Genomic DNA, 26,956 nt, shown 5'->3' with positions numbered 1-26,956 from the left:
AGTTTCGTTAGTATTTGTTCAAAAACATTTTCTCAATGTAAAAAAAAATGCACATAATGTTTTGGGGTTTTTTTTACGTTTGTGCTCATCTCTATAAAATATATAGGACTTGTCATTGCTGCTGCAGCAGCCATAGAGTAGTTTATGTTTTTTTATTTCAATTATTTATTTATTTCCTTAAGTTTCCATCTTCAACAATAATTAATAATTATTGTCTTAAATATATTTTTGAGTTGTGCAATGGTTTTTGCATTGTATTTTTGTTTTCCAAGGATTCAATAATAATAAAAATAATAATAATATGAAGGGAAACAACTACCTTTAGTTTTTACTCATATCTCTTACAGTCAATTAAACCTTTACTTGAATGTTTTTATTTTTATTTTGAGTGTTTATCCTTTTCTAAAAATTTAATTTAATTTAACTTTATTTAGCTACAAAAAAGATTAATCAAGTCCTGAAAGTGTGTGTTACCAATTCAAACAAGTGTTATAAGATTTCTTCACCACCTATAGCCGTCTTTGTCTGCAGAAAAGCAGCAAAGATCCACATTTGGTTGCTTATGTCTGTGAGGTTGAGTTAGTAGGCTACTGGATGATCTGACTGTGGAAAAGAGACACTATTCATAAAACTTTGAATTTCCTTCAAAGAATCCCTCAGCAAAAGGTAGTCTAATTAAATGTACTACAAGTATACAGTACTTATACCAAAAGTGAGGCAGGATACCTGAAGCTTACTTTTTATATACTATAGTCAGTTTAGTCTTAGTATGTGTTTAGTTACTTTACTTTCTTCACTTCATGGTCTATAGTAGACTTTCTATACTCAAAAATACACTTCAATTGTGCCACTTTTTGCAAAGAGAACTCAAACAACTACTGAGTGTATTTTGCTTCAAAAGTGTCTCAGCATCTCTTGACAGGAAGAGGTGAGTCAGACCTAAATCCACAGCTGAGTCAGAAGAACGGTTGACAGCTTGCATTATAGGCGTCACGTGGAATGTAGCTTCAAGCACAGCTTAAAGTTGTAGTTGCCAGTCGCAATTTTGAAGAGATAACTTGGAGTTACAGTCTTAACAGGACAATTGCATGGGGGGATAAATATATTACACAAGATAACTAAATAGACATAAATCTAAAAAAACAAAGATAGTAAACCTGAAAACATGGAGGATTGAGATGAACCAGAGAGGAGTGAAAGAAGGCGTACAAATATGAAAGTTTTGCAGATTTGGGAATGTGGTACATGTTAAATATTTGTTGTAGAAAGGCAGCCATGTTCAAATGCTACAAAAGATAGCAAACTTGATTTGTAAATAGTTAATAGTTTTTTGTAAATAAATGATAATAGAATTATCTTAATAAAAACAGAATTATGTTGACAAAAGGTATAAAGATTCATAAAATGTAAGTCCAGTACACACTTCTTCAGAGCCTTCTTTAATTTTTATTACATTGTAAAGTTATTGCAAACAAAATAAAATAAATAAGTAGCTGAAATGTAAATTCTTCATAGGTTCTACACCCCTATGTCAGCACAAAGTGAAAATGACAAAATAATTTTAGACAACTGGACATGTTATAGCCAAAAGTTGGTAAATTTTTCTTTTTTATGTTATAGAGCAAACTTTTAATCAAAAAAACAAAATTTGAATTGATCATAGCAGTACTTCTTACTGTGCATTCTTTACAACAGGATTTCACCATGAGGCAAACATGCATAGTGAGTAGACTTCAATGTAGTTCTGTCAAATTTATGGTAAATGTCATGAATGAAAATATCTGGTTATTTTACAGCATTGATTGTTTACATAAACAGTCCACTTTGGTCTCAGTGGTCTTCAGAAAAGCCAGAGAGACGTGCAACAGATCCAAAACAGTCACATTCATGTGGAAGAGCAACTAGAAGCTATGCTGTGCGTTTGGTCGAGTTATGATTTGTGTAAAAAAAAAACATGCATAAATTAGATTAAATAATTCCTTAAAATCAGATACTAAAAGCATTTTTTGTGAAAATAAATGTGCCAGAGCTCCATAAGAAAATAAGTCACAGTCACACGCCAGGTTATCTGTATGAAGGCTTTCCAATGTCTACTTGGTCGTTACAAGTGCAATCTTGAAATAAACTGACGCAAAATTTCCTAAAGAAGCCACAAAAAAAGCTAGATAAAAAAGTTTTTAGGTTCTAAGAGATGTGAATATGTTTAAAGATCCATAAGACAAACATAGCAGGAATTCAGTCTGTTGATAACACATCAATGAGGACAAACTTGTGTATTATTGTTGAAACCTAAAATGTTTTGTTTTTTACAACCACAGGAATAGAACAATTTCTACAGTTCAGGTCTGTTTAATAAACCCACAGATTGAGTAATACAGGGCTGAACAAGATCCACCAAGTCACTGTTAATGATCTGGACCAGGTGAGTTCAGTCAATCAGAGCCGGCTAATTCTTCATTCAGGTGGTCAGCAGTGAACAAAGAAGAATAAGCTGCAGAACAATAAGAGACTGAGCAGTCCTGGTGTAAAGGATCCAGTCCTACAACAGGAAACAGCTCAAACATGACGACTTTAGAATCTTTGAAGTTTAGTTGTTACACACCAAATAAGGATGTGACTACCTAAAAACTATTGAACATACCATCGCCTTTTATTAAATCAGAGAAATGTCTTTAAAGGGCTCGCTTTAAAGAATGGTAACAACCTGGGTAAAAGTGGCTAAAGAGGCACTAATGTACTTGGTGGGTTTTACTTTCTTAAAAAAAAGCATGATTCTTCTATATTTGTGTTCATCCTAATAAAGATTTGCTGCTTCAGCAGTTTGCTTCCAACTCATTTACAAGTGAGCAAATTGATGAAACTGTCACAAAATATTAAGGCTTTATCATCTTCCTTGTTTTGTCCCATCTTTGGTCATGGATGAAGCTCCACAGCTTTTTAATGCAGGTTCGTTTAAGCAAGGCTCTATATTATATTTACAAATCGAACAAACATAAGTGGATGACTTCATTTTGTGTGAACCGCACTGATAGGAATGCAACTGAAAAACAGGAAGTTCTGTTCAAGACTGTCTGGTGTCAGGAGGCCTTGAATTACTTCTCTTTTCAGCCAGAATCGGCTCCACAGAAACTGTAGAGCACAACCGTTTTCTTTTTCCAAACTACATCAGCCTGCTGAAAGTGAAATTCGTTAACTAAATGGATACAATCCAGGACAGAAAGAATCCAACTTCATTCAAAGACAAGTTAGCAGTTAGTCCGGACAGCAGAGTGAATCCGACTCTGCTGTCAATGGAAGAAAAGTTTCATGCTGGTTTTGAAACCTCGACCCCAGCGGAGAAGATGGTCAGAAAACACTCAGAAGTTCTGCTGTCTTCTCTTCTTAGCATCCATTGCATCCAAGATGGGCTGGCGTTTGGCAGTGTAACGCTGCCTCAGCTCCTCAATCTCTCGCTCCATCATGGGGTCTAAGGCACTCAGGCGCAACTGCAGCTCTTCAAAGTCCAGATTCTTCAACTGAGTGGTAAAAAAAAACAACAGTTAGCAGTAAATCATAACTTGTTTTGCCTTTTTGAATCAAAGAGCCTAAATAATAGGGAGGTTTTTAATGCATCTGAGACACTCACAAAGTCAAAGTCTCCATCTTGAGGAACTTTCCAGTTGTCTGGGAAAACGTTTTTGGATTGGATGTGGTAGCCGGATGGCTCCTGCAGCTGGTTGTAGTTGTAGTTCTCCTGCTGTTGGGTTGCCTTGTTGGAGTCCTGCTTGTCAAAGTAGTCCATGAAGGCTGGACGGAGGGGCTGCTGGGATGTTGGATTCCCTGAGAAGTTGGAAGAAGCTCTTGATTAGTAAAATGTTTTGACATTTTGTAAAAAAAAAAAAAAGTATTAAAATTTATAAAAAACAGCGTATCTGCTGTTTGTACACTTTGCCGACTAATTCTAAAACTGCAGTTGCTTTAACATAACCCACTCTCCTAGACACACAACGTTCTGCACCGGACAGAGGACACTTTTGTTCACCTTTACCACAAACCCCAGACAAACCTGGTGTTGAATCAGCACCTTGGTTTGAGCACACGCTTCTTCTTTGGAGTATACTGAAAGAAGCTAGTAGCCTTGTGGAAGAGTGTCTGCCCTGAGACTGGAAGGTCGTGAGTTCCACTCCAGTCCGAGTCATACCAAAGACTTTAAAAATGGGACCCAGTGCCTCAACAGCCAATGAGGATTAGTGTAAAGAGATAAGTGCTTTTGACATCGAACCAAATGCCAAGAAAGAAACCTCGAGTCAGAACCAAACACGCCACTTTTGGCAAGAGGATAGCTTTCATCATCGTGTTTTCTCACGTCTCATGGATCCAAGGTCTTCCGGCTCCTCTTTATCATCTGTGTTGATGACCATGGTGCCCAGGTCGTCCAGTATGGTGCTTCCATGCTCAATCATGGTCTGAGCGCCATCGCTCATCGTGCCTGTAGGTCGCATGGTCCCTGCACCCTCTGAGCCCGACTTAACCATGGTGTGCGAGTCCACCTCTGTCTCTTCTTCCTAGATTAAAAAAAAAAACAAAAAAACATCCACATAAGATTCTCTACAGAAAGCCTTCACTGCAGGAATTTTCGCTAACGTACAGAGTTGTCTTCTTCCTCCTCCAGCTCTCTCTGCTGCTCTTGCTGTCTTTTGGCTTTCATCTCCATGGCTTCTGTAATGAGATCTCTCAGGATTGTGACGGGCTTGGCTTGGCTGATGAATGGGTGCTAGAGAATGACATGAAAAAATGATTATTTAAAGCAAAATGTTCTCCGTAACTTAATTAAAGTTGCCTGTGGGCTTCATCCTCCTCCCTCCAACCTGAAGGAGCTGCGTGGCTGTTGCTCTCTGCTCAGGATTTTTCACCAAACACTTCTTGACAAAGTCTGTGAACTCATCTGACCAAAGCTCGGGCTTTCTGAACGTAGGAGGAGGGTTGGTGGGGATCATAAAGATGGCCTGCAAGGGAACGTTTTTACAGTAAATGATGAGAGACGAGAGAAAGAAAAATGAAGACGAACATGAGGACTCACTCTCATAGGATGGATGTCAGCATATGGAGGTTTGCCCTCTGCCATCTCGATGGATGTGATGCCCAGAGACCAGATGTCTGCGACGCAGTTGTAGCCGATCTCTTGGATCACCTCTGGTGCCATCCAAAACGGGGTACCAATCACTGTGTTCCTCTTTGCCATGGTATCCTTCAGAAGAAAGGGAACAAGATTCTATGATGAACATGTTCTTGTGCCATTTTTCTGATGATGAATGACATATGTAAAGAAAATTAAGATTACATTTTGCATTTTTGAGTATTTATTTATTCAAACTGTTGTGAATCAGGAGCAAACGAAAAAATGCAGTTGGAAAAAAGAGCCTAATTGTTATGTAGAAAATACATTGGGCGGGCCACAAGCGCCCTGCTTCACTCTATTCTTATGCATTCAATTGTGTAAAACAAGAGGGATGATGGGAAATAAGTACAGGGTTACCTCACCCAAAACTCACCTAATGAACTACTGTTGCTCTGAGAACCTGTGTTCTTTTTTTTAAATTTGGCTAAAAGTTGCATAATCATAATAAAAATAAAAAAAACACTAGGAATGAGTTTAAAAATCAAAAGATGATTTGTGAGTCTAAAAAAATCCCAGAGCAAGTGTTTTTCCCATAACTAGTGATGGGCACTTCAATTCTTTGTCGGGAGCCAATTCCTTCAATTTGACACCTGGTAAGGAATCGGCTCTTTCGACTCTTAAATCTAGATCAGGGGTAGGCAACCCCGGGCCTTGAGTGCCACCTTCCTGCATGTTTTCCAACATACTCTGCCTTGCATGTTCTTATTGCCTACCCCTGATCTAGACTCTTTACAAAGGACTTTTTGCAGGTCTTTGTTTTACCATAACTTTGCAAACAAATTATAGTTTGTATGTTTAAAAATGCTTTAATGTGTGGTGCATTCACGAGAAGCCTTGAATGGTCAATTCTTTTGCATTTGTTCCATTATAAACCATGTTTTTGTTTAATATTTTAATCAAATGTTGGCATGCTAGTTCTTTTGTTATGATTTATTACTTAAGCTTTTCATGTATTGTTTTAAAGAATGAAAGGACGGGGCATATAACATATTTTTTCTGCTCCTTTTTATTTATAAAATTGTAATATTTTTGCATTATTTTGACGTAAATAAATGAAATAAAGATCTAATAAATAAATAGCTAAATTTTATTTAACAAATTAACAGTTTGAAGACTTGGTGTCCTGCATTAACTCAAGAAGGGAAAAATTAAAATAAAATTAGAGGATCTTTTTTTTTTTAAATAATTTTCCAGAGGAATATAAGAAAACATAAAACTTAAGGAGACCTGAGCAGGACGCCTAAGCTGCAGCAGTTCTCTGTCTGGGGTCTGGAATAGTAAGTAGCAGGATGGGCTCCGACAACCCAGAGACCCCAAAAGGCACACAGCGGGTTGAGAAAATGGATGGAAGTTCAGAATTAGAACACTTGGATTAATCCTCAAAGTACTCCATCCACTGATTGAGTCACTGAACGCATCACCCAAAGCTGAGTCTTTGATTGGTTCATTCGATGCGGTGACCTCACCAATGTTCAGATATTTAAACTCACACCACACCACTCGAAACGCGCTGCTGCCAGACCGACATTCCACGCCGTACTCAAATCACGCTGCAGGACCTCAGATTGCATCTGTACCATTGAATAAACATTGAAACTCGACGCCCCTGACGCGCTAATTGCATTTGGTGTGAACAAACAGGCAGAGAGCACGCAGCACAAAAATAAAAGAGAGGTATTGACTCCCATCATTTGAGTGTCGACTGGAAAGACTCATCACTACCGTTAACTGTCCTGCGACTCCAAAGTCTGCCAGTTTCGCGTGACCCTCAGTGTTGAGAAGGATGTTTCCAGCCTTGATGTCACGATGAATCTTCCTCATGAAGTGAAGGTATTCAAGACCCTTCAGGGTCGACTTAAGGATGGTTGCAATCTCATCTTCTGTCAGCTGGGCCATGAAAGAAAAGCAAAAAAAAACAACAATAAATCTTGGTTAACCAAAGATCAGGACTGTCCTAAATAAGAATGTATGTATTAAATTGGCTAACTTTGATCAAAACTGGATTAATTCTGCTTCTTTTAAGGATTTCTTTTCAAAACGGGAAGAAATCTAACAGATTAATCCTAAAACACATTCTAACCACAAACATGATGAGCTCACCGTCTTGTTGCGCAGTCTGATGATGTCAGAAACAGATCCAGCTCCGCAGTACTCCATGACAATCCAAAGATCTGTGTTTTTGAAGTAACTGCCGTAGTATTTCACTACATAAGGGCTGGAAGGAGGTACACAAAAAAGAGCACATTTTATTTACTTAAACAATAAAAAGTGAGAAATATTCCTGCACACATCAGAATGCTGAGAAGACTGAGTTTGACTAATTCTTTGGAGAGTTTTCATCATCTTATGTCCTTCAAATGACAATGATAACCATTTATAGAGACGTGGACTTCTCACCTGTCGCACTGCTGCATGATGGAGATCTCTTTGATGATTTCCTGCAGATCTGACTCCACTGGAACCTGCTTGATGGCCACGACCTGTCCTGATTCTTTATGAATGGCTTTGTAGACACTGCCATAGGAACTAAGCACACACCAAAGATAGTCACACTTCAGGATGCACAAAACAAATGTAGGAACGCAACAATCCAATGTAAACAAAAATGCAGGTAAACCAAAGAATAAAATAAAAGTTCTTACCCTTCACCAAGTTTTTCTAACACATCAAACACTTCTTCCGGCTGTTTGGTCAAGCTGTCCTCGCTCAGCTTTTTCAGCTTACTGCAAAATTTAAAGAAAGTCATTTTTTATTATTATTGACACCACAAGACAATATGGATAGTAAAAAAGTCCAGATAGTTTTAGGTAACGCAGATGAAACAAATTTATTCACTAAATGAATAGAAATATTAAATAATTTCAAATTAATAAATGTTTGATTGAAAAACTGTCAAAAAGCCAGACAAGTACATTATTTAGTGAAATACAACTCAATTACTAAATTCACATTACAAAAATTAAATGAGGAAAAGCAAAAAAGCAACCAGCTAAACAAGCCTATTGTGTGGGGAAAATCTGATTAATTTATGACATTGTACAGTTATTAAAATAAAATAAAACTTTATTGATACCACAAAGCGGGAATCACCTTGTTACTACAGCTCTATTAAAATAGTAAATATATAACATTTGTAAAAAATAAATTAATTTTTGAACATGGTAAAGTTTCAATGACAAATGTAAATGGAAAAAAATGTAAGCAATTGATTACACAGTATGCTAAGGTGTAATTACATAAATTAAAAGGCTTAGTTAGCTGGTTTAGATAATGAAATACAATATCAAAGCTTTAAATAGCGCTTTGTTAAAATATGTATCGTTATTATTATTATTTATGGACACATACGTTTAAATATAGCAAGCTAAGATAGGCCTGTAATGTAAAATTGTAGTGAAGAAACGACAAAACGTTTTTAATTAAACAATTTTTTTTCTTTATATAAACAAAACTCCTTCTCGACGAACGGAACGATTGAGATTAAAACTTGTCAACATTGCGAGGTTTCATGGTTAATTTTTCAGCGAGGAAGTAAAATCCAGTATATTAACATTTAAACAGAAAGTCTAAAAAGAAACACTGAAGTTTAACGATTAAATGAATTAGCTTAGCATAAGCTAGCAGGAGCTCAGCTGAGCTAGCGTCTGCATTTACATCCTAAAGTTTGAACGCTTGGAATCTTTACGAACCTTTTAGGCGCGGATGGCTCCATGACGAATCGCCTCAAAATTTTAAATTTAGGGAGAGCTTTTAAAAAGTGATGGTCGTTTTGCCACTATGGGTCAAACATGCGAACATTGTCGGCAGACGCGTTGTTGTCAAAAAATAGCGGAGGGCCAGCTGAGACAGTGCGCTTCTTCTTCTTCTTGGCCTATGGTGATGGCAATTCACAAATGTCATGGTACATTACCGCCACCTACTGACTTAAAGGGTTACCTGCATGATGGGATGAAAGTTTTTTTTTAATGAGAAGTGCTGAATATGGAACTTTTTGCCATATTAAGATTTAAATTAAGGAAATTAAAATAAAACGAGTCAAAACTATCTTGGTTCATAATCTTGACAATAAAACAACTTAATTGAAGTTTTAAAAAAATACACTAGTTTTTGTCACTTTAATCAAAATGGGCTACAATTAGGGGAAAAAATACAAACTATTTCCTTAGAGCTAGCAAAAACAACGTTTTATTGGTCTGTATAACATTCCATTTGAAGCATTCCCTTATTAAATGCTTTTGCTAGTTGTTTCTGGATTTTTTATATATTTATTTAATTTCTCGTGGACAGATAATTGCATTACTTTAATTGATTGTTTACTTAAGAGTAATGTTCTCTTCCTATTTTCAGGTTACCTCATTTTACAGTGCACCTTCCAACCTTAGGTCTGACACAGCTATACATCTCCTGTAGTTCATCTGATTATCTAACTCTCCCATCACAAAGTTTTTGTTATTCCTGTCTCATGTGTTGTTTGTCCTGTCTCATTATTTTTACAAGTTGATTTTGTTTAAAGGATTTTTGTATTTTTTTTTTTAATTCTCTCTGTGACTGAGTGGGTCTTCTCCAAGCACTTCAGTTTCCTACCACAGTCCAAAAAAATGCTTCATAGGTTAACTCTTAACTTTGCCTAGGTGAGCATGTCAGTGGATCTGTGGTTGCATGGTCTTGCGACAGATGGACTACCAGTGCAGAGTGTACTCGCCTTCTCCTGTCAGTGGCTGGGACAGGCTCTAGCAATCTTGTGACCCCAAATAGTTTTAGCAGGTTCAAGAAATGGATGAACAGTCTGTTCTTTTAAAAAATTTGATTTTTGTTGTTGTTGTGTGAAATAGGTCATAAAAAAGGTCATATTTTCTAAAGAGCAGCAGTAGTTCATTGGAAATTCCCCTCTGAGTTGTGGGGAGAATTATTGGTGCAGAGTAAGCCCATCCCCATATCCAGTCACCCATCTGCTTGCACACACTCCCGCTAGTTTACAGCCCTTTACAACCCCAAAATGACGCTACCGGTGAAACCAAAATCGCAGGCCTTGTTGGCGCTATACAGGTGTACAGCTTTTAGCTAGATGCCAAATTTGACCAGGAAAACAAAGACGTACATGGAGAAAGTGGATGTATCAGAATGGAGCAGCTTGTGGCCGGCTGACCGTAGAAACTAACAAACTTTTTTTGTTTTGTTTACATTTCTAGAATTTTTATAAAGTGTTGCGCATATGTGTAATGGAAACGCAGCTTAGAAAATGCACTCTACTGTCTGTCAACCACAGGATGGAGACGTCCTCCCCAGCAAACATATCTTGGCACAAATTTAACCCCATACTGCATCACACTGACCCATTCACCTCAAGACCCTATCAGTGGATCCCATAGACTGTAAAAAATAATTTATTATTTTATAGTCATAAAATCTCTCTCATTTATAGGTATTCTTATATACAGTCTATGGTGGATCGACAGTAGCAGAATGGTTAAGCAATTTATTATATTAAAAAAAATATCAATATACATTTTTATATCAAATATCAATATTGAACGCAGGTTCAATATTAATGCAATCCTTGTGTTTTGAGATGAGATTGTGAGATTGATATTGATGAAAAAATGCAGATTATTTCCACCTATCTGTGCTGTAAATGTATTTCTGTTTGATTCAAATCATTTCAATTATTTATATTATTCAAAAAAATAAAAATTCTAAATGCTTCTAAAACTAATAGAAGGTAAGGAGGACTTTTACACTAAATTCTTTTGGAATTTTTGTTCATAAGGAAAGGCGCATGGACTTCTTTTAAGTAAAGGCAACCAGTCTGCAAGTTTTGTGTCTGCACGAATGTGTTTTTGAACGAATCAACGCACATTTCCTGTTTTAGCATTCTTTACTGTCATTGGTTTGATAAAAACGATGAAAAAAATCTAGCCAATCACAAATCACGTTGTTTCTAGGTGACCAACTGTTGTGCGCATGCGCATATTGCAAGGTAGTGGGACATGAGAAGAGCTAAAATTTGTGGCTAACGGTAAAAAAAATCGTAAGTATTGTTTCTTTTTGCTGGTTTATTGTATTTTCTTTTGCGTTGTTTATTCTACTTATACATCCTTATTTGGTTTGTGTTGATGACGTTTTGTTTATTAAACTTAAAGCGCCGATTGTGTTGTTGTGTAGCTGTTGTTAGCCAACACGACCATGCTGGTTCCGTTTACACGAAAATATAAATCCGTTTAATTTACTCGTTTCTCTGTTATTTACAGGTTAAAATGGACGCACAGAAGGAGTTACAGCCGCCCAAACAGCAGCCTATGATCTACATTTGTGGAGGTATAATGCTACTGTATATGCTGCTATTAGCATATCCATAGTATTTTCACTTTTGTGTTTGATTTTCCTAATAGACGTTACAATTACAGATAACGCTTTTTTAAAATGTAAAACTTAAAAAAGAGGTTTGGTCAATCATCTTAAATGTTGTGTTATGTATATGTTATGTATTTTATAGGTCTTTTAAATGTAACATTTATATAAAAATCTATTTAATGGGTTGTAGTGAAGGTATAGTGATTTTTCTTATAAAAATACTAACTCGTTATATATTATTAATAAAGCTTTGTTAAATTAAATTCCCTTACAAAACTTGCTTTTTGGGGATTTTAAAGTGTCAACATTTACAAATTTTATGTTAAAATTAAGTTGAAATAAATTGATTTGATGTGATCTTTAAATCGTTTTTTTTTTAAATAAATGTCTGATTATTTTTTATGTTACCAAAATGTCTTAGCCAAGGAGAACAGGGAAAAAGCCCCAGAGTTTAAACTTTTTCAACCCTACAAATGGTATTAAATGTAGGAGGCAATAAAGTATCTAATAGTATAAGATGGCAGACCAAATGTCAACGTAAGCGACTCGCCTATGTTTTGCAGCAGAACGTGTTAGAAAAAATGTAGTCCTTTAAAAGCAGACTCAGTTTTTTATTTAACTGACACCACTAAAGTTAGAGATATTTGCATCTTGCTGAATCTTTGCCAGTATGACTGAAGAATTGGTCTTTAATTTGCACACTGTTTCTAAATGACCTACTATTTAAATTGTAGATCCTTACCGAAGTATCACAACTATGAATGAACACATATGGAGTCAACCACAAAAGGTGAAATAACTGAAATCATGTCAGCTATTAAAAAGCAAAACAACAAATACAAGAACATCAAGTCCAGAGTGATGTAATTTAACACTAAAAATCAGTATGGAAACCTTTCAGAGCAATCTAAAAAAATCAAACTTGTTATTATTATATGTTGATATACCTTATTTCAAAGTTTATCACAACAGCAAGACAGCAGAAAAAAAAACCTGAGGGATTTTATAGCTTCCTTTAACCTGCTTGATGGATTTGGTAGTTTTGAAAATTGGTAAGAAAAAGAAACAGTTTTAAATGTGAACTTTAGTTGTTTTTTTTTTTTTTTGTTTTGTTTTTTTTAATAAACTTTTGCTATCTGGACAAAAACAAGCTGTACGAGGTAAACTTCCCCCTGAAATTATGCTTTGTTAAACTTCTAATGATGTTCACTTTCCTCAGATATGAAAGAGCGAGAGCAAAGTGGGGTTGGTGCTGGCGCTGTCACCATGACAACACAATGCTCTGCCTTTCTGCCTTTTAAATAGTCTGCTTTTTTGTGAAAAACGACATAAGCTTCAAAATGTAAAAGGATCGAAGCTCTAATAATTGATTTAATATAGTTTTTTCATAAATGACCATGGGATAAGCAACAATGTGTGCATTATCAGAGATGACCGAACTTCACAGAAGCAACAGTACAACACAATTAAAAAAAAGCGCTCAAATGTCTCCAATTAATTAATAGTAATTAACTTGATAACTATCGAAATATGGAGTTAATCATCTACTAAAAAGTCCTAATAACAAGTTTTGTTTTTTCCTTTTTCATGTTATGCATGTCGTTCCTGTCAGATGTCTCTAAATTACATGTACCTACAGTTTCAGTTTTTGTCTTTCAGAATGTCACACTGAAAATGAAATCAAGGCTCGTGACCCTATCAGGTGCAGAGAGTGTGGCTACAGGATCATGTACAAGAAGAGAACAAAAAGATGTATCCTTTTTTTGTCACAGCATGTGTGTGTGTTTAAAAATAATAAATGACTCTTGCCTTTTTTTCACCAAAGATTAAACTTTTAAATAGAATTCTGCAATGTTTTAACTTTTCCTTGACTTTTTTTCCCCCAGTGGTTGTTTTTGATGCTCGATGAACAGGAGGACTGCAGCAGATTTACCTTTTTTATGTTTAGTATTTAGTGTGTGAAATTGTAAATAAAAGGACTCTTGTGCCTAACTTTCGATTTGTTTCTAATTTATTTTATTATTGTTTCATATTCTTAAAAAAAGCATTTAACAGATATAGCAGAGCAATTTTGTTATCATATTGTAGATCTATTCTTTACTGGACATTCATGTGTACTAAAAGTAGTCATAAAAATGAATTATAAGATTTTTTTTATAAACTGTACTTTTACTATAGTAAATGTGAAATGAAGAAAATTACTTTCAGCTAAACTCATTGTTTGCCCTAGTTTTGTTTTTTGCCTTATTAAAGAGATCTATAACATTACCAGTATCTGCACAAGTTTAATAAAAGGTAATTTAATACTGATTTTACCCTAGTGGGTTCCAGCAAAGAGTAATTAGTTATTACTGTGCACAGTAGCTATTCCCAACAGTTAAACAGAGGTGAAGAGTAGTTTCAAAATGCAACACAGAATAAAATAAGGTGCCAGGGGTGGGAGCAAACAAACAAAAGCACAAAATGAGTATTAAGACATAGATTTGATAAAACATTGCAGAATTATCTTTTTAAAATATTTAATGTTGGGAATATTTAATGTTCAAGGTGTTCTACAGTTTTTTTTTTTTTGTTATTGACTCAATATATATTTTTGACCCCCACCAGAAGTAAAGAAAACGTTTGAATTTTGTAAGAAAATTTGCATTTAGAATTGTAAAATTAAGCAAGGAACAGTAATAAATGTATTTATAATTAAAACGACATATGATATACTTGGTTTTGTGGAAGCCAAATAAAATACATGTTTCCAAAGCAAAGAATGTGAGAGAGTAAATATTTTACAAAACAAATTACAGAATATTTACCAGAAATATTGAAAAAGATTTCTTTTAAAGATATACATTTGATTACGACGTCAAGGTTGCAGGTGGTCAGGAGTTTTATTTTGAAAAGCAGAAATCCACCGACACACCGTGTGAGGCTTCCGCCTTCATCTGCGGCGGATTTTACTGCGTCCCCTCCCCCTTGGTTTCATCGCGTGTGACGCACTAGAGCTGGGGGCGTGTCCTGGAGAAATCCCCGGTCAGCCTCATTTCTAACTGCAGCGAGGAGGAGTTAACCAGGTCCAGAAGGAGCGCAGCCATGGGGAACGCGCAGGAGAAACCGCCGGGTGGCGGCGGGGCAACAAAAACTAATCATGGAGGCACAGCGGCGGGGAAACCTCATAACCACAAAGCTCCAGAGAAGGGACTGTCCAACGGGTCTCCGCGAGAAAACAGCCGGAAGGAGGAGCAGGCCAGTCCCGCAGTGGATACGAGTTACCTGGATGCTCCAGCCGGGGCCCTGCCCCCCCACCTGGCCCGGCTGAAGAATGAGGGGAACCACCTCTTCAAGCACGGACAGTTCGGAGAGGCGCTGGGGAAGTACACGCAAGCCATTGAAGGATGTGCTGAGGCAGGTGAGGACTGAGAAACAGCTAAAATGAATGTGATTTAACTGTAAAAACACTAAATGCAGAGAAAAACATAAATGTTTTTCAAAATAAAATGAATAAAGTTTATGTATGTGTATTATAAATGCTCATCACATGGATGTGGAGACAGTCACTTGACTCCATCATCCACAAGATCCCATGTCTGCACCACACATGGTGACCCACTGCCTTTCTTCCTGTTTATCATCACTTTCACTTCTAGTTTTCATTTTAATAAACCGAGAAAAGAGGTCTGGCAAGTGAATGCACCAGACTGGCAGATTACACAAAAGTCCTTAAGTGTTAGCAAGGACTGAACCTTGACTGCAGGATTTATAACCTTCAGGAGAACTGAGCTGACTCCTTGACAATAGTCATTTCTTAGCACTTTGGAGGGCCCGCTGATCCCCTGGTAGAACTGAGTCAGACTATGTTCTCAGATCCGCCTTTTTGAATCTGTCAGTGTTAGATTGGACCGATGTCTGCACGGGGTGAAGAAGGAAATGACTCAGCTGAAGAGACTATTAACACCTCTCTACCCCTCACCGCTTCAGCATTTCTGCACTGTTGAAATGCAGCTGCATCATCTGCAGTACTGCCTGCAACCAAAGGAAAACACCAAACCAAGATTGGTGTTTTTAAATCAGTTTTATTTCAAAGTGTCAGACGACTGGTTTGTTCTTCTACAGGGGTTGACAGTCCAGAAGACCTGTGTATTCTCTACTCCAACAGAGCTGCCTGCTACCTGAAGGATGGAAACAGTGCAGACTGCATACAGGACTGTACCAAGTACGTGATTACGTGTGTTTGTTTTTACAAAATAACATGTCATCCAAACTTTTTTTTTTGCACTCAGTTGAATCCATTTTGAAATTGGTTAATAGTTTATACGTATAGCCTTTCACTACCTTCCTCGAAGGCCCAAAGCGCTTTTCAGTCACAGTCCACATTGACACACTCTACTAGTGAACATTAGCACCAACTCATACCCACCAGGAGAAATATGGGGTTCAGGTGCCTATAGGACACCTTAACACAAGGATAGGCAACTCCAGGCCTCGAGGGCCGCAGTGTCTGCATGATTTCCAGATTTCCAAGCCCTGCTCATGACTGATTACCTGGTTCAGGTGTGTCCAATTAGAACATGTCAGAGCAGGGAATGTTGGAAAACATGCAGGATTCCGGCCCTCGAGGCCTTTAGTTGCTTATCTTTGCTAACACATGGAGGTTGGGGGGAACCAAATCTGTGATGTTACGATCAAAAGCCAACAGATCTATCTACATATCATGGCTGCCCCAGAATGAGGAAAAAGTGCCATGGACCTTATTTACTTTAACTTAAATTCAAAATTAAACTTTATTTATCAAGCACTTTTCCTGTTACAGAACACTTCAAACTACTTTTCATAAAATAAACAAAAATAAATAAAGGACTGTAAATATTCTGACAACATTTAAGACATTGTACTTGCATGTTACTTTATTTATTAATAATGAAAACACATTATTACACTAGATAAATATTTATCAATTCATAAAAAATGGTACTTTTAACATACAGTACACACCCAGTAGTCGTAGAGTATTTTCAATTTATGAAAATCATCTTTTTTTTCAAGTAATGTCTTAGATTTTCCAAAGCTTTAACTTGTGAAAATGAATGACCACATTGAGATCAAAAGGCTACCATTATTGTTTCACTAGTAGACTCTTCCTCAATGACATTAAGATCAGATAGATTATACTTTTATGTTCTAATGAAAAGAAAAGCTTGTGTTTTCCTGTTTGTGCATGAGCTCGGAGTGAAGCGGTGGGCTGATCAAACCTTTCCGTTCTGTGGGTGTTGAAATGAGGTTTGGGGATCAGAGGTCACAGAGAAGCTCTATGCATGACTGTATATTTTTATGGCTTGTTAATATCCCATATTATTCATTAATTTTATTAAAGTATTATTAATTTATTTCATATTATTATTTATTGTTATTTTTAGCTATAAAGTTCCAGAGAAGTCTGTTGTAGAAATACACATATTCCCTTTCCTGAATGAATGAATGAATGCACACCTCTGAACCAGAGTGGAGGTGAGTACATTTTGATCCTCTCTTTCGCCATCTCTCTGATCCTATTAGGGCTTTGGAGCTTCAGCCGTACTCCTTGAAGCCTCTGTTGCGCAGAGCCATGGCTTATGAGTCACTGGAGCGCTACAGGAAGGCCTACGTGGATTACAAGACTGTGCTGCAGATCGACACTGGGATACAAGCGGCTCATGACAGCGTCCACAGGTCAGCCAAATGCAAAAGCAAAGTTGAACATGTTTTAGTTTCCATGTTAGAGGTCTTCACAGAGACTGAACTAGCGAGCTGACTGCTTAAATGTCAGATAATTACATTTTTTATTTGGATTTTTTTTCTTTGTGGTGCTACATTGGTTGGCTCTGAGCTTCATGTTTGTGTCCTAAAAAAAGATGAACAGCTGAACTTCATATTCAACGATGAGTTAATAAGTCCAGGATCTTTTTAGAGAGAGTCAAAACTGAACAATTTAAGAAATAAATATTTACCTCAGTTTAACTCCTCCAAATATATAAAATACTTTGTTTTTCCATATGAAACCAACCTGTTTGCTCTGGTCTGAGCAAAGCAAAGGCTCCTCTCTCACCATGGTTTTAATTACTTTAATATAGAATTGTTTATTTATTTTAAAATAGTAAATAAAAGAACCTACATATCTGGTGTTTATGGTGAGACAATGATTTAATGCTATAACATCCTGTGTTGTGTATGAGTTTAATTTCTTAAATATAAATAAAAAAATACCACCTAAATAATTAATAAATAAAAGTACAGCAACAATTTTGAAAAGTTTCAACTAGTTATTGATAAGTGTTGACAAGAAAACAAAAAAGCTTTTTTTTAACCCTATTTTTGTCCTATGATGTTGCTGGCGAGGCTTTAGTGACCCCCTATGACCCCACACTTAAAATAACAGGTGTGCACAAATTACATCTACAACATTTAAATTGAATGTTAGTAGTTAAGATGTTTTTTTTTATAGTTCTTGTCTGATAACCTGTAAAAATATTTGCTATTTCTATTAAAAATAAGCTACCAAGACGTCTTGAGAAAACCTAAACACAACATTTTAAAAAATATTTTTCATAATTTTAATTCAAAACTTTGGGTCAAACTTTAGTAAAAAAATATTTTAATACTTTATTTTCCAAATTCTCTTGAGATTAAAAGTCAATTTCATCTTTACCTGTTTAAATGGGATTTCAGTTTGTCTTTTGTCTGTACAGTTAGTGTGGAGAACATTTATTTAGTACATGGATTGTATTTGTACTACATGAACTGTTTTTTAGTATTTTCTGTTAAATTTGTATTTTTATTTTACTTTGTAAAAACCTAATTCTAATGTTTTGTTTTTCTGGCATGTTCTTTTCCTTGACTGATCATGTTGGGTTTTTGCTCAACAAACAAACCCTTGATGACTGCAGCGTCAGTCCAGCTAATTTACCTTATGTGGTGTTTCCCTCTCCTTAACTTGTGCCAGGATCACAAAGATGCTGATAGAGCAGGACGGCCCTGAGTGGAGGGAGAAACTTCCAGAGATTCCCGCTGTTCCTCTCTCTGTTCAGCAACAACACAGAGAAAAACCAATCAGCATCGAGCAGGCCCAGGCGCGCGCCGCCAGGGCCGCACAAGACGAAGGTGAGTCCCATCGGTTCTCAGCTTCAGAATCACATTCAACACTGGAGAATAATGCATAACAAAGCTCCTTAAAGGTGGGAATATCTCGTAAAAATGTTCAGCATACAGAAAATCTTGTCAATAATAGACGGGAATGGCAGCTGACTGTGTTGGGGGGGTGGAGATGTCTATCAATAATGTAAAGGTAAAGCTGATCCACAGAGTATATTGTGCTGTCGTAATGGAACGATCCGGATCAGGTTTCCTCTTAGCATAGCGCGATGGCAGATCCCAGACAACCACGTGGACAAATGCAAATATAGTGAAATGAACGTGGTGCAGAGCTGGAACAGCACACACTGGAACTGGACTGACATCACCTGCATAAAGAAACTAAACAGACATGAACTGGTTATGTTATTCTTATCACTTCTCAGAATAGTGGCTGCTGTTGCTGGGGAAACAAACTCAAAGATACTCAACTTTCAAGTTTGTAAGGGGAAAATACTATTTTTTTTTTTTAAATAATGATACACACACACACACACACACAAAAAAATAAGCATATGAATAATCTGAACTGAGCTTCAGGAGTCGAATCGTTTTACTTCCGGGTAGGAAAAGACTGACGAAATATAACCAATATTTCATAAATAATTTGTTTTCTAGTGTTCCAAATGTAATATATGATCATATATATATATATATGCATATAGTTCACTCTGAAAAGGCTTAAGAAAGTCATGGTATGGCCCCTTTAAAAGATTTTCCCGGTACAGGAGGCTGTGTCTGAATGACAGCCACTTTCGCGGTGTTTCTGTGTCTCTGTGACTGAGCTTGAAGGCTCACTGTCTAGTATTAATCCGAGGTGAAGAAATAAAATACGGAGACCTTTTTCCCTTAATTTTTTTAATGTCTCGATAAGGCCCGAGCCGACAGCCTCCGCACCCCGCAGCGGCTCTCTGTCACGCGCCCAAAAGCCGAGTTCCTGATTGGTAGATGCGATGCGGCGACCTGTCGCACTGCCCCTGTCGCTCAAATCACATTACAGGACTTCAGATCGCCTCATATCGCGTCTGTTCCATTGACTTAACACAAAAACTGGCCACCTCCGCCACTCGAATCATGTTTGGTGTGAATGCACTTTTACCTGTTTGCTTAAAATAAAGTAAGATTTTCATACTAGGATCCTAACATTTTTTAAGAGTCTTTTAAAGGCAAGTACCCCTGAAAATCATAGACCATGTGATTTTTTTTTCTCCAGATTTTTCTCTAAATATCTATCAAGCACAAATCTAAAAGTACTGATAAAGTACTAAGCTGTGTTCCAAATGCGTAGATTTCAATTTCATAAAACCACATTTTGTCTGTTCAGTATGCAGGGATTTAACTAACTTCACTACAATACATTCCTTTAACTCCACATAAACATTCTAGGAAGAGAAAATAGACTCATCCAATTTGTGTGTGCGTAATTCTTGATTTGTAACTTCTCTGCACGTTTGTGTGTAGGTGTGTATTTGTGTGTGTGTAATTCTAAAGTTGGAACTCTAAAGTTGTTCTCATGTGCAACAAAATATAATTTACACATGCAGCTTAAAACTAACTACACATCCAAATCTTTAAAAAAATGCACACCAATCGTCTGATATAAACACACAAAACCAAATTCACGCACAAATCTGATGTGAGATTCTTCACGTTTCCAAGTTTTGTGTGTAGATGATGCATTTAAATGCTGGGTCATGAGTTTCCCATCAGTCGTTTTGAACTTAGATTGCGAATAATGTCTGATGAAAACTTGACATTTTCCCTATTTTTTTGTAACAGATTTTCCTGATAATTAATATAAAACAACGTTTTACATGCTTTTGCCATGACTGGGAACGGGCAGTTGTGGAATAGCTCCGTGGCGAGGGCGTTGGCAGGGGAAGCGCAGCTGTGAAAGACCAATGCAAATAAACTTCAGTGTTTAATGTTTTAAAAACGCATATAGACTTTTTAATATTGATTATTGGACTTATTTGTTTAAGAAAGTGGGAAAAACTGTTCACCAGATGTTATTCACAATCTAAGTTCAAAGTGGCTGATAAGAAAACTCTGATGACCGAGCATTCTAGCAGCATTTAAACGCATCACTAACATGAATCTTAAAAACGTGAAGAGTCTCAAATCAGATTTGTGCGTAAATATGGTTTTGTGTGTTTGTATCAGATGATTCAAGCATACATTTTAAGATTTGTTTATGTAGTTTGTATCAAGCTGCTTTGATCTAAAGTTGTGCATGTGTAATTTATATTTTGTCATTTTTGTTCTTGTAAATACAGGCAAAATGTATGAATTACAAAGCAAGAATTATGCACTCACAAATCAGATTGAACTGTTTTCTCTCTATACATTTCTGATTCATGTTTTTTTCCTGCAGGAAAGAGGTGTTGTCACTAATGCTATCTTTTAATAAACTCTAGGATGGTCGGTCTGAACTGTTTGTCTGCATTTTTAGATGTTTTAACTTTTCAACTGAGCTTTGAGCTAGCTAAAAATTTGACTGTTGACTGAAAGTTGCTTTTTGGTCTGATTAATTACAAAAACACCCTGTTAAGCTTATATTTTTGAGTATTTTTTTACTTCAGCATTAAAATAGAGCCTTACATAAAAAACTCAACTATTGTAAACAACACAAAAACTCAGTGGTGCTTTATTTAGGGAATATAAAGAATTTCATCTATTGATTTTTTTTTTTTTTTTTTGTCAACAGCCAGAAAAAAAGAAGCCAGGTTTACGTTACTGAAGCAAGAAGGAAATGATTTGGTCAAGAAAGGACTCTTCCAGGAAGCTCTGCAGAAGTACAGTGAATGCCTGGCATTGAAACCTGAGGAATGCGCCCTTTACACTAACAGGTATGAATGATTCAGTCCAGCTTAAAATGACAAAATACAGACCAAGGCACTGTATGCACATATGATGCTGTCTCCTAAAGTTAAGGGTCACAGAGTTTTAAACATAGCTATTAGTCTGATATAAAGAGTTTCTTTTCGTTACAAATGTTTTGTCTTAAATAAATGATTGATGTGAAAAAGATTTTCTAAAAAATATTTCATTTAAACACGTAAAACCACAGACAAGTGATTCAAGATCTAGTTTTGACAGTAAGTGTGCTTGTATGTATTACAGTGATTAATGGCCTCCAGGAGATTCCCAGCAGTATTTGCTCCACCCTTGTTACTCCACTGTGTGCCCTTGAGCAGGGCATTTGATTCTAAATGCTCCATTAAAGCTGTGCAGCGCTCACAAGCAAATCTGAGCCTTTTGACTAATACCTGGATTACATTAGGAGCTGCACATTGGTTAGCACTCAAGAAGCCCCTGTTCAAACCCCAATAGGGTGGAGTTTGCATGTTCTCCTCATGCATGAAAAGAGTTTGAAAAAATAACTCTTTTCTTAAATAATTTGTTTTTTAGTGTTCCAAAGGTAATATATGATCATATATACGGAATAGTTTACTCTGAAAGACTAAGAAAATCATGGTATGACCACTGTAAAGGCTCCAAATTACTACTGATATAAATCTCTAAAAGCAGGTTTATAGTTTGTTTTTTCTTCAGAACATAGAAGTTGCCCAAAAATAGAATGAGCTTAACAAGCAAGAGCCCTGTTTATGACCCAGTATGAGCAAAGCTAATTTTCTTAAACCACAATGTCCTTGCAAGGGATTAAATTAAACTTAAAAATTAAATTAAAATGTAATTTTCTGGGGAATTTCTCTTATTTTAGCAATATCTCGTTATCACTTTAATCAAATGAATGTCTTATCTGAACATTTATGTCTGTAATCTGTGTGTTTTTTACAGTACATTTTTAAATATCAGTCAAAAATGTTCTGTCTCTTTTAATAAACAGCATAGACAGCAGGTGGCGCCAAACGACCAGCTGGCATTTTCCAGTTCTTTATTTGCTAAACTTTAAATGTTAGTCATTCCATCTTTTCTTACAGACGTTTGCTCCCCTAAACATAACGTGTACTTCAAATATTTCCATAAACTTTGTATTAAAGTCTCCCAGAATCCTTCAATGATTTGTTTAAGATTAGATATTTATTTTTATTTTGTTCCTCCAGAGCCATTTGTTATTTAAAACTGAACAACTTCGAAGAAGCCAAACGAGACTGCGACTCTGCAATACAACTGGATCCAGCCAATAAAAAGGCCTTCTACAGACGAGCCCTGGCCTTCAAGGGGCTACAGGTGATCGAGTTGCCTTCAAAAAGATTGTTACTCTGGTTTATAAACCTGTCTTCAGTTATTTTTACGTGTCCATCCTCCTAGGATTACCTGTCGGCCAGCAGCGACCTCCAGGAGGTCCTTCAGCTGGACCCCAACGTCCGGGAGGCTGAGCAGGAGCTGGAGGAGGTGACAGGTTTGCTGAGGCAGAGTCTGATGGAGAACGCAACAAGGGTAAGAAGACAACAGGCTGGATCATTTTAACCCTCTTCTGTTTAAATTGAATTATTAAAGTCCCACTCCGATCATCGTTTGATCTACTTTAAAAGTGTCTTCAGTGGTCTTTTAGTTAGGGTTGATTTGGGTTTTCTAGTCCTGCACAGCAGCAGTAAGTTGTGGGTGGGACCTTTGGGCCTCAGTTAGCCTTCACTCACTTCCCATCATCCCTTTGTTTAGCTTCCAACTGCCTTTTTGGTGATTTTAGTCAAGAAATACTCAAAAATGCAATTTTAAGAGGATATTTTGTTATATATTTCCTGCTTTATGAGAAAAATGCCACAAGAATATGTTAAAAAGACAATTTTCAGTGGAGTGGGTCTTTAATAAAAATATTTTAAAACAGTGATGACAATCAAATTCTATCACTTCCTGCAGGGATGAGGTCTTATTGTGGCGTTCAGGAGGACAGAGCTGTCAACATGCACTCTGACAAGCTGAAGTTTGGGCCGTTTCTGTGAACGATCAGGGTCGTGTCAGACAAACTCAGGAAATAAACATATCGTAATTTCCCACCTTAACATATTAACCTCTTAAAATTTAAATGCAGAATTTTGGACTTTTCAAAAATATTTTGGCCTTCAAATGTTGTTTGCAAAATAACACTAGAAAAGTACAAATCTGATTATGAAAAAGCTTTTTAAGGAATCAAATTCTGTTAATATATCCAGATAATCAACACAGCTAAACTAGCAAACGTCAACGGATCAGATGAAAGTGTATCCAGCAAGTTTTGTTGTTGGGTTTCAGTCTTAAAAGTGGAAAAGTACTTTATAAGCTAAGCTTTGTGGCCTGGGACCTGGAAAAATGTGACCTTTCTCAGTAAGATCCTGATGGAAAACCTTCCTTCATAGTTTATGTTTTCAAAAATTAACAGCACAAACCCGATCAACCGTAGTTTTTCTGCTAAAATGAAAAAAATATATCAACTAATACAAAATCCGGATCAATAGCTGTTCAGTAACAGAATACCTGTCATGTTCAGCAATGAGTTTGTCTTTCACTCCCTGGGTTTGACCAAACTCAGCTGGAATATTTCAACTATCTGCTGTGTAAATATGTCGAGACAACCAGCTTTTCTGCTCTGCAGTGTGTGAAGGAACCACAACACAAACACGAGTCGACGCCGCCTTTCTCAACAGAAAGCTTTATTTGAAATGGCTACGGTGCTTGAAACACGCTTGCATTTTTTTCCTTTACAAAGTCGTGTAAATATGTTTTGTTTTCCTGTAACAGGCTGTAGAATTATTTTGTGTATTTATGTAAAATATGGGTTAAAAAAAAGGAGAATACTGTGTGCCTTATTGAGATTTCTACTGCAAGGAGGATGCATTGAGCCAAGATTACAGATTGTTTTGTTTGTTTCTAGTGATTCTTTGAGCTCAGAATAGCATGCATTTGCAGAAACAGTAGTCTCTAAGAGGCACAAAAAGATTTTAAAAAATGTTTAAAATTCATCTATTGAATGAGCATTTGTCACTGTTTACATCCCTTAAGGTAATAATTAAGGATTGCTACAAAAAAATAAAAAATAAATAAAGAAGTGCTCAGCTCCTTGTTAAAATAGTCTATTTTTTGGTTTTAGATAGAAGTGCTGCTGCTGAAGTTTAAGATCCAAGCTGCTTAGTCTTACTGAAGTTCTCAGGTTTGTAGCTTTTTCATCAAAATACTAATATTTGAAATTTAGAAGGAAAAAAAATCAAACTTTTCCTTGCCCTATTAGCTGCAGCAAACATCCGCCCATCTCTCAGTATTTTTAACTTTCTGTGTGTTTATGTCGTCACGGCAAAAGTGTCCCCCTTAGGAAGCATTGAGCCAGGCAGTTTGAATGTGTTAAAAAATGCGTGGGAAGATGTAGTCAAATACAAAGTCACCTGCCATGAACAGTGCTGCCTTGTTTTTTTTCTGGGTGGTTTCACGGTGACTCACACCATCAAACGTGACCCAAACATCACGTGTTTGTGCTCTGACCACACCGACCTGCAATGTTTACGGCAGAGATGAACAGCACTTTTGATATTCATGCTCAAAAACATTTTCAACGTACTTTAAAAATGCCTTTAAATAGAAAAGAAACGCACAAAAAAGTGCAAGTTCCCCCGGATTGTAAATTGCACACCTATTCATTTCTGGCCACTTTAAGGATATTTTCTCTGTAAATTCTAAAGAGTTGAATGTAATTAAAAATACTTTGGACCTTTGTATTTTTGCAGACTTCATTTAAGAATCAGAGCCAAAGGAAAATGTTGTTTTGATGTCAGCTGCAGACGTGTTTGTGACAGTTGTGATGCTTTTGTCGTTCCCCACAGCTGCCTGAAGCGATGATGCAGCACCACTTTTGTACTTAGAAAGCGTTTTGTCATCATGACAAGGTCTAAAACTTATCTGAGTCACTCCTAAAAAAATAGTAGTCAACATGAATGTGAATTAAAAAAATGTCTGTAAAGACCTCTGGTTTATTCCAACCCTTTAGCAAAATCCAACCTGCAGAAAAATGAAATGTTCGATGGAGTTGCTGTCTTCAGGACACCCTCCAGCATCCATACAGGCTTTACAGTTGATTTTTCAAGATTATGGGTTTAAAGTTTGTACTTTTGTAGGCGGGGCTGCAAAGGAAAACATTTTGGTAAAAATTATAGACATTTTGCTGCACAGACGATAAACAATAAAATGTGTTCTTACTGGGTGATTGCAGAGAAGTTAAAAAACAGAACAATTATTTTCTGATTGCTCAAAAACAAAGCGTTTTTTATGCATGCTTTACTAATCATTATTTTTCCTTTAGTTGTGTGTTAAAAACAGCAATTTTTAGCCTTTTCCTCTTAAGAAATTGATGTGTAGATTTGTTTTTGCTGTACAGCTTCTCTTCTATGGCTTGTCGTTGCACAAATATTTCTCAACTGTGATAACTTCACACTTATGGCACTTGTTCTTCCCCTGTATATTACAGGATAGAGTCTATGGAAGCCCATTTATGCCACTTTGACGGAAAATGTCCAGCATTACCATTTTTCTGTACCATAGGGTACAAACATTGTGTGACACCGTATCATGTTAGCGTATTTAAGTTTATTAAATTTATATGGCGCCTTAAAATGACCTTAGTCAAACATTACATTTTTATTATTATTTACACTTGCACCCAAACTTGTTTGCAGCTCGTAAAAATGGACTGGCATTTTGACAGAGCGCCCTGTACCTCTGAAATCGCTTCAACATCAGTAAGCACAGCCATAATGAATCCATACATAAGGGACTCCAGATTGTAAGGTGCACTGTCGTCTTTTGAAAAAATACGCCCTATAGTGCAGAAAATACTGTAGTCAATATTTTTGAAATTATAAACTGTAATTTCTTTAAATTTATCAAGACAGTATGACAGCTCTGACACTATCATTAGTTTGTCACAATTTTGGTTCAGAATTGTAGCTTATAACCTCATAATTTTGACCAATTTTTAATTCATTTCAGAATTATTTTTCATATCCTTGAATTCGTTATCACAGCTTTTATCTATTTTTTTTACATCTAAACCAAGCCCAGCATTAGCCTAAGTCAGAAATGCTCAATTTAAATTACAAAACAAAAACAGCTTTTTTTCTATATTGGCAGTAATGTGCTTCCATACATTTCACAAGTATTTTTTACAAGCCATCAAGTCACTTTACAGCAGAAAGTGCCACAACTTCCAACTTGTTTTTCCTTCTTTTTCCTTAAATTAAAAACATTGAAAGTTTGTAAGACGTTTCAGGCAATGTTTGTATTTCTCTGTGGAATGTTAATGCATGTACTGTATGTAAATAAACTGAATGCTGGTGTAAATAAACTAAGATATGAATGCTTTAA

General features: G+C 36.4%; 3 protein-coding genes across 3 annotated transcripts; 2 read left to right on the top strand and 1 right to left on the bottom strand.

Moving 5' to 3' along the window:
* Window positions 1-1,418: 1,418 nt before the first annotated feature.
* stk3 (serine/threonine kinase 3 (STE20 homolog, yeast)) lies at window positions 1,419-9,046 on the bottom strand. The gene is made up of 11 exons (XM_024259270.2): window positions 8,848-9,046; window positions 7,801-7,881; window positions 7,556-7,684; window positions 7,259-7,373; window positions 6,881-7,045; window positions 5,060-5,227; window positions 4,848-4,985; window positions 4,628-4,753; window positions 4,346-4,544; window positions 3,626-3,819; window positions 1,419-3,515 (listed from the first exon to the last, which is right to left on the bottom strand). The coding sequence occupies exons 1-11, from the start codon at window positions 8,868-8,870 to the stop codon at window positions 3,357-3,359; spliced, it is 1,497 nt and encodes a 498-aa protein (XP_024115038.1). The 5' UTR covers window positions 8,871-9,046; the 3' UTR covers window positions 1,419-3,356.
* Window positions 9,047-11,057: 2,011 nt separating this feature from the next.
* Window positions 11,058-13,506, top strand: polr2k (RNA polymerase II, I and III subunit K). Its single transcript, XM_024259243.2, has 4 exons — window positions 11,058-11,186; window positions 11,407-11,473; window positions 13,169-13,261; window positions 13,396-13,506. Exons 2-4 carry the CDS (start codon window positions 11,413-11,415, stop codon window positions 13,416-13,418), a joined length of 177 nt encoding a protein of 58 aa, XP_024115011.1. The 5' UTR covers window positions 11,058-11,186; window positions 11,407-11,412; the 3' UTR covers window positions 13,419-13,506.
* A 934-nt stretch (window positions 13,507-14,440) lies between these two features.
* On the top strand, window positions 14,441-26,956 carry spag1a (sperm associated antigen 1a). The gene is made up of 8 exons (XM_024259230.2): window positions 14,441-14,909; window positions 15,614-15,713; window positions 17,054-17,206; window positions 18,477-18,634; window positions 21,372-21,513; window positions 22,732-22,858; window positions 22,940-23,068; window positions 23,489-26,956. Exons 1-8 carry the CDS (start codon window positions 14,594-14,596, stop codon window positions 23,492-23,494), a joined length of 1,131 nt encoding a protein of 376 aa, XP_024114998.1. The 5' UTR covers window positions 14,441-14,593; the 3' UTR covers window positions 23,495-26,956.

This window comes from Oryzias melastigma, linkage group LG11 (assembly GCF_002922805.2).
Source record: "Oryzias melastigma strain HK-1 linkage group LG11, ASM292280v2, whole genome shotgun sequence".
Taxonomy (NCBI): domain Eukaryota; kingdom Metazoa; phylum Chordata; class Actinopteri; order Beloniformes; family Adrianichthyidae; genus Oryzias; species Oryzias melastigma.
The sequence above is the reverse complement of the archived record's forward strand: the minus strand, read 5'-3'. Positions and strand labels throughout refer to the sequence as shown.

Excerpts from the sequence above, each read along its gene's own strand:
- stk3 (XM_024259270.2), bottom strand. The coding sequence starts at position 8,870 with ATGGAGCCATCCGCGCCTAAAAG. Across the intron at positions 7,685-7,800 it reads TTAGAAAAACTTGGTGAAGG|TTCCTATGGCAGTGTCTACA; the intron begins GTAAGAACTTTT and ends GTGTGTGCTTAG. Across the intron at positions 7,374-7,555 it reads ATCATGCAGCAGTGCGACAG|CCCTTATGTAGTGAAATACT; the intron begins GTGAGAAGTCCA and ends ACCTCCTTCCAG.
- polr2k (XM_024259243.2), top strand. The coding sequence starts at position 11,413 with ATGGACGCACAGAAGGAGTTACAGCCGCCCAAACAGCAGCCTATGATC. Across the intron at positions 11,474-13,168 it reads TATGATCTACATTTGTGGAG|AATGTCACACTGAAAATGAA; the intron begins GTATAATGCTAC and ends TTTGTCTTTCAG. Across the intron at positions 13,262-13,395 it reads CAAGAAGAGAACAAAAAGAT|TGGTTGTTTTTGATGCTCGA; the intron begins GTATCCTTTTTT and ends TTTTTCCCCCAG.
- spag1a (XM_024259230.2), top strand. The coding sequence starts at position 14,594 with ATGGGGAACGCGCAGGAGAAACCGCCGGGTGGCGGCGGGGCAACAAAA. Across the intron at positions 15,714-17,053 it reads TGCATACAGGACTGTACCAA|GGCTTTGGAGCTTCAGCCGT; the intron begins GTACGTGATTAC and ends TGATCCTATTAG. Across the intron at positions 22,859-22,939 it reads TGGCCTTCAAGGGGCTACAG|GATTACCTGTCGGCCAGCAG; the intron begins GTGATCGAGTTG and ends CCATCCTCCTAG.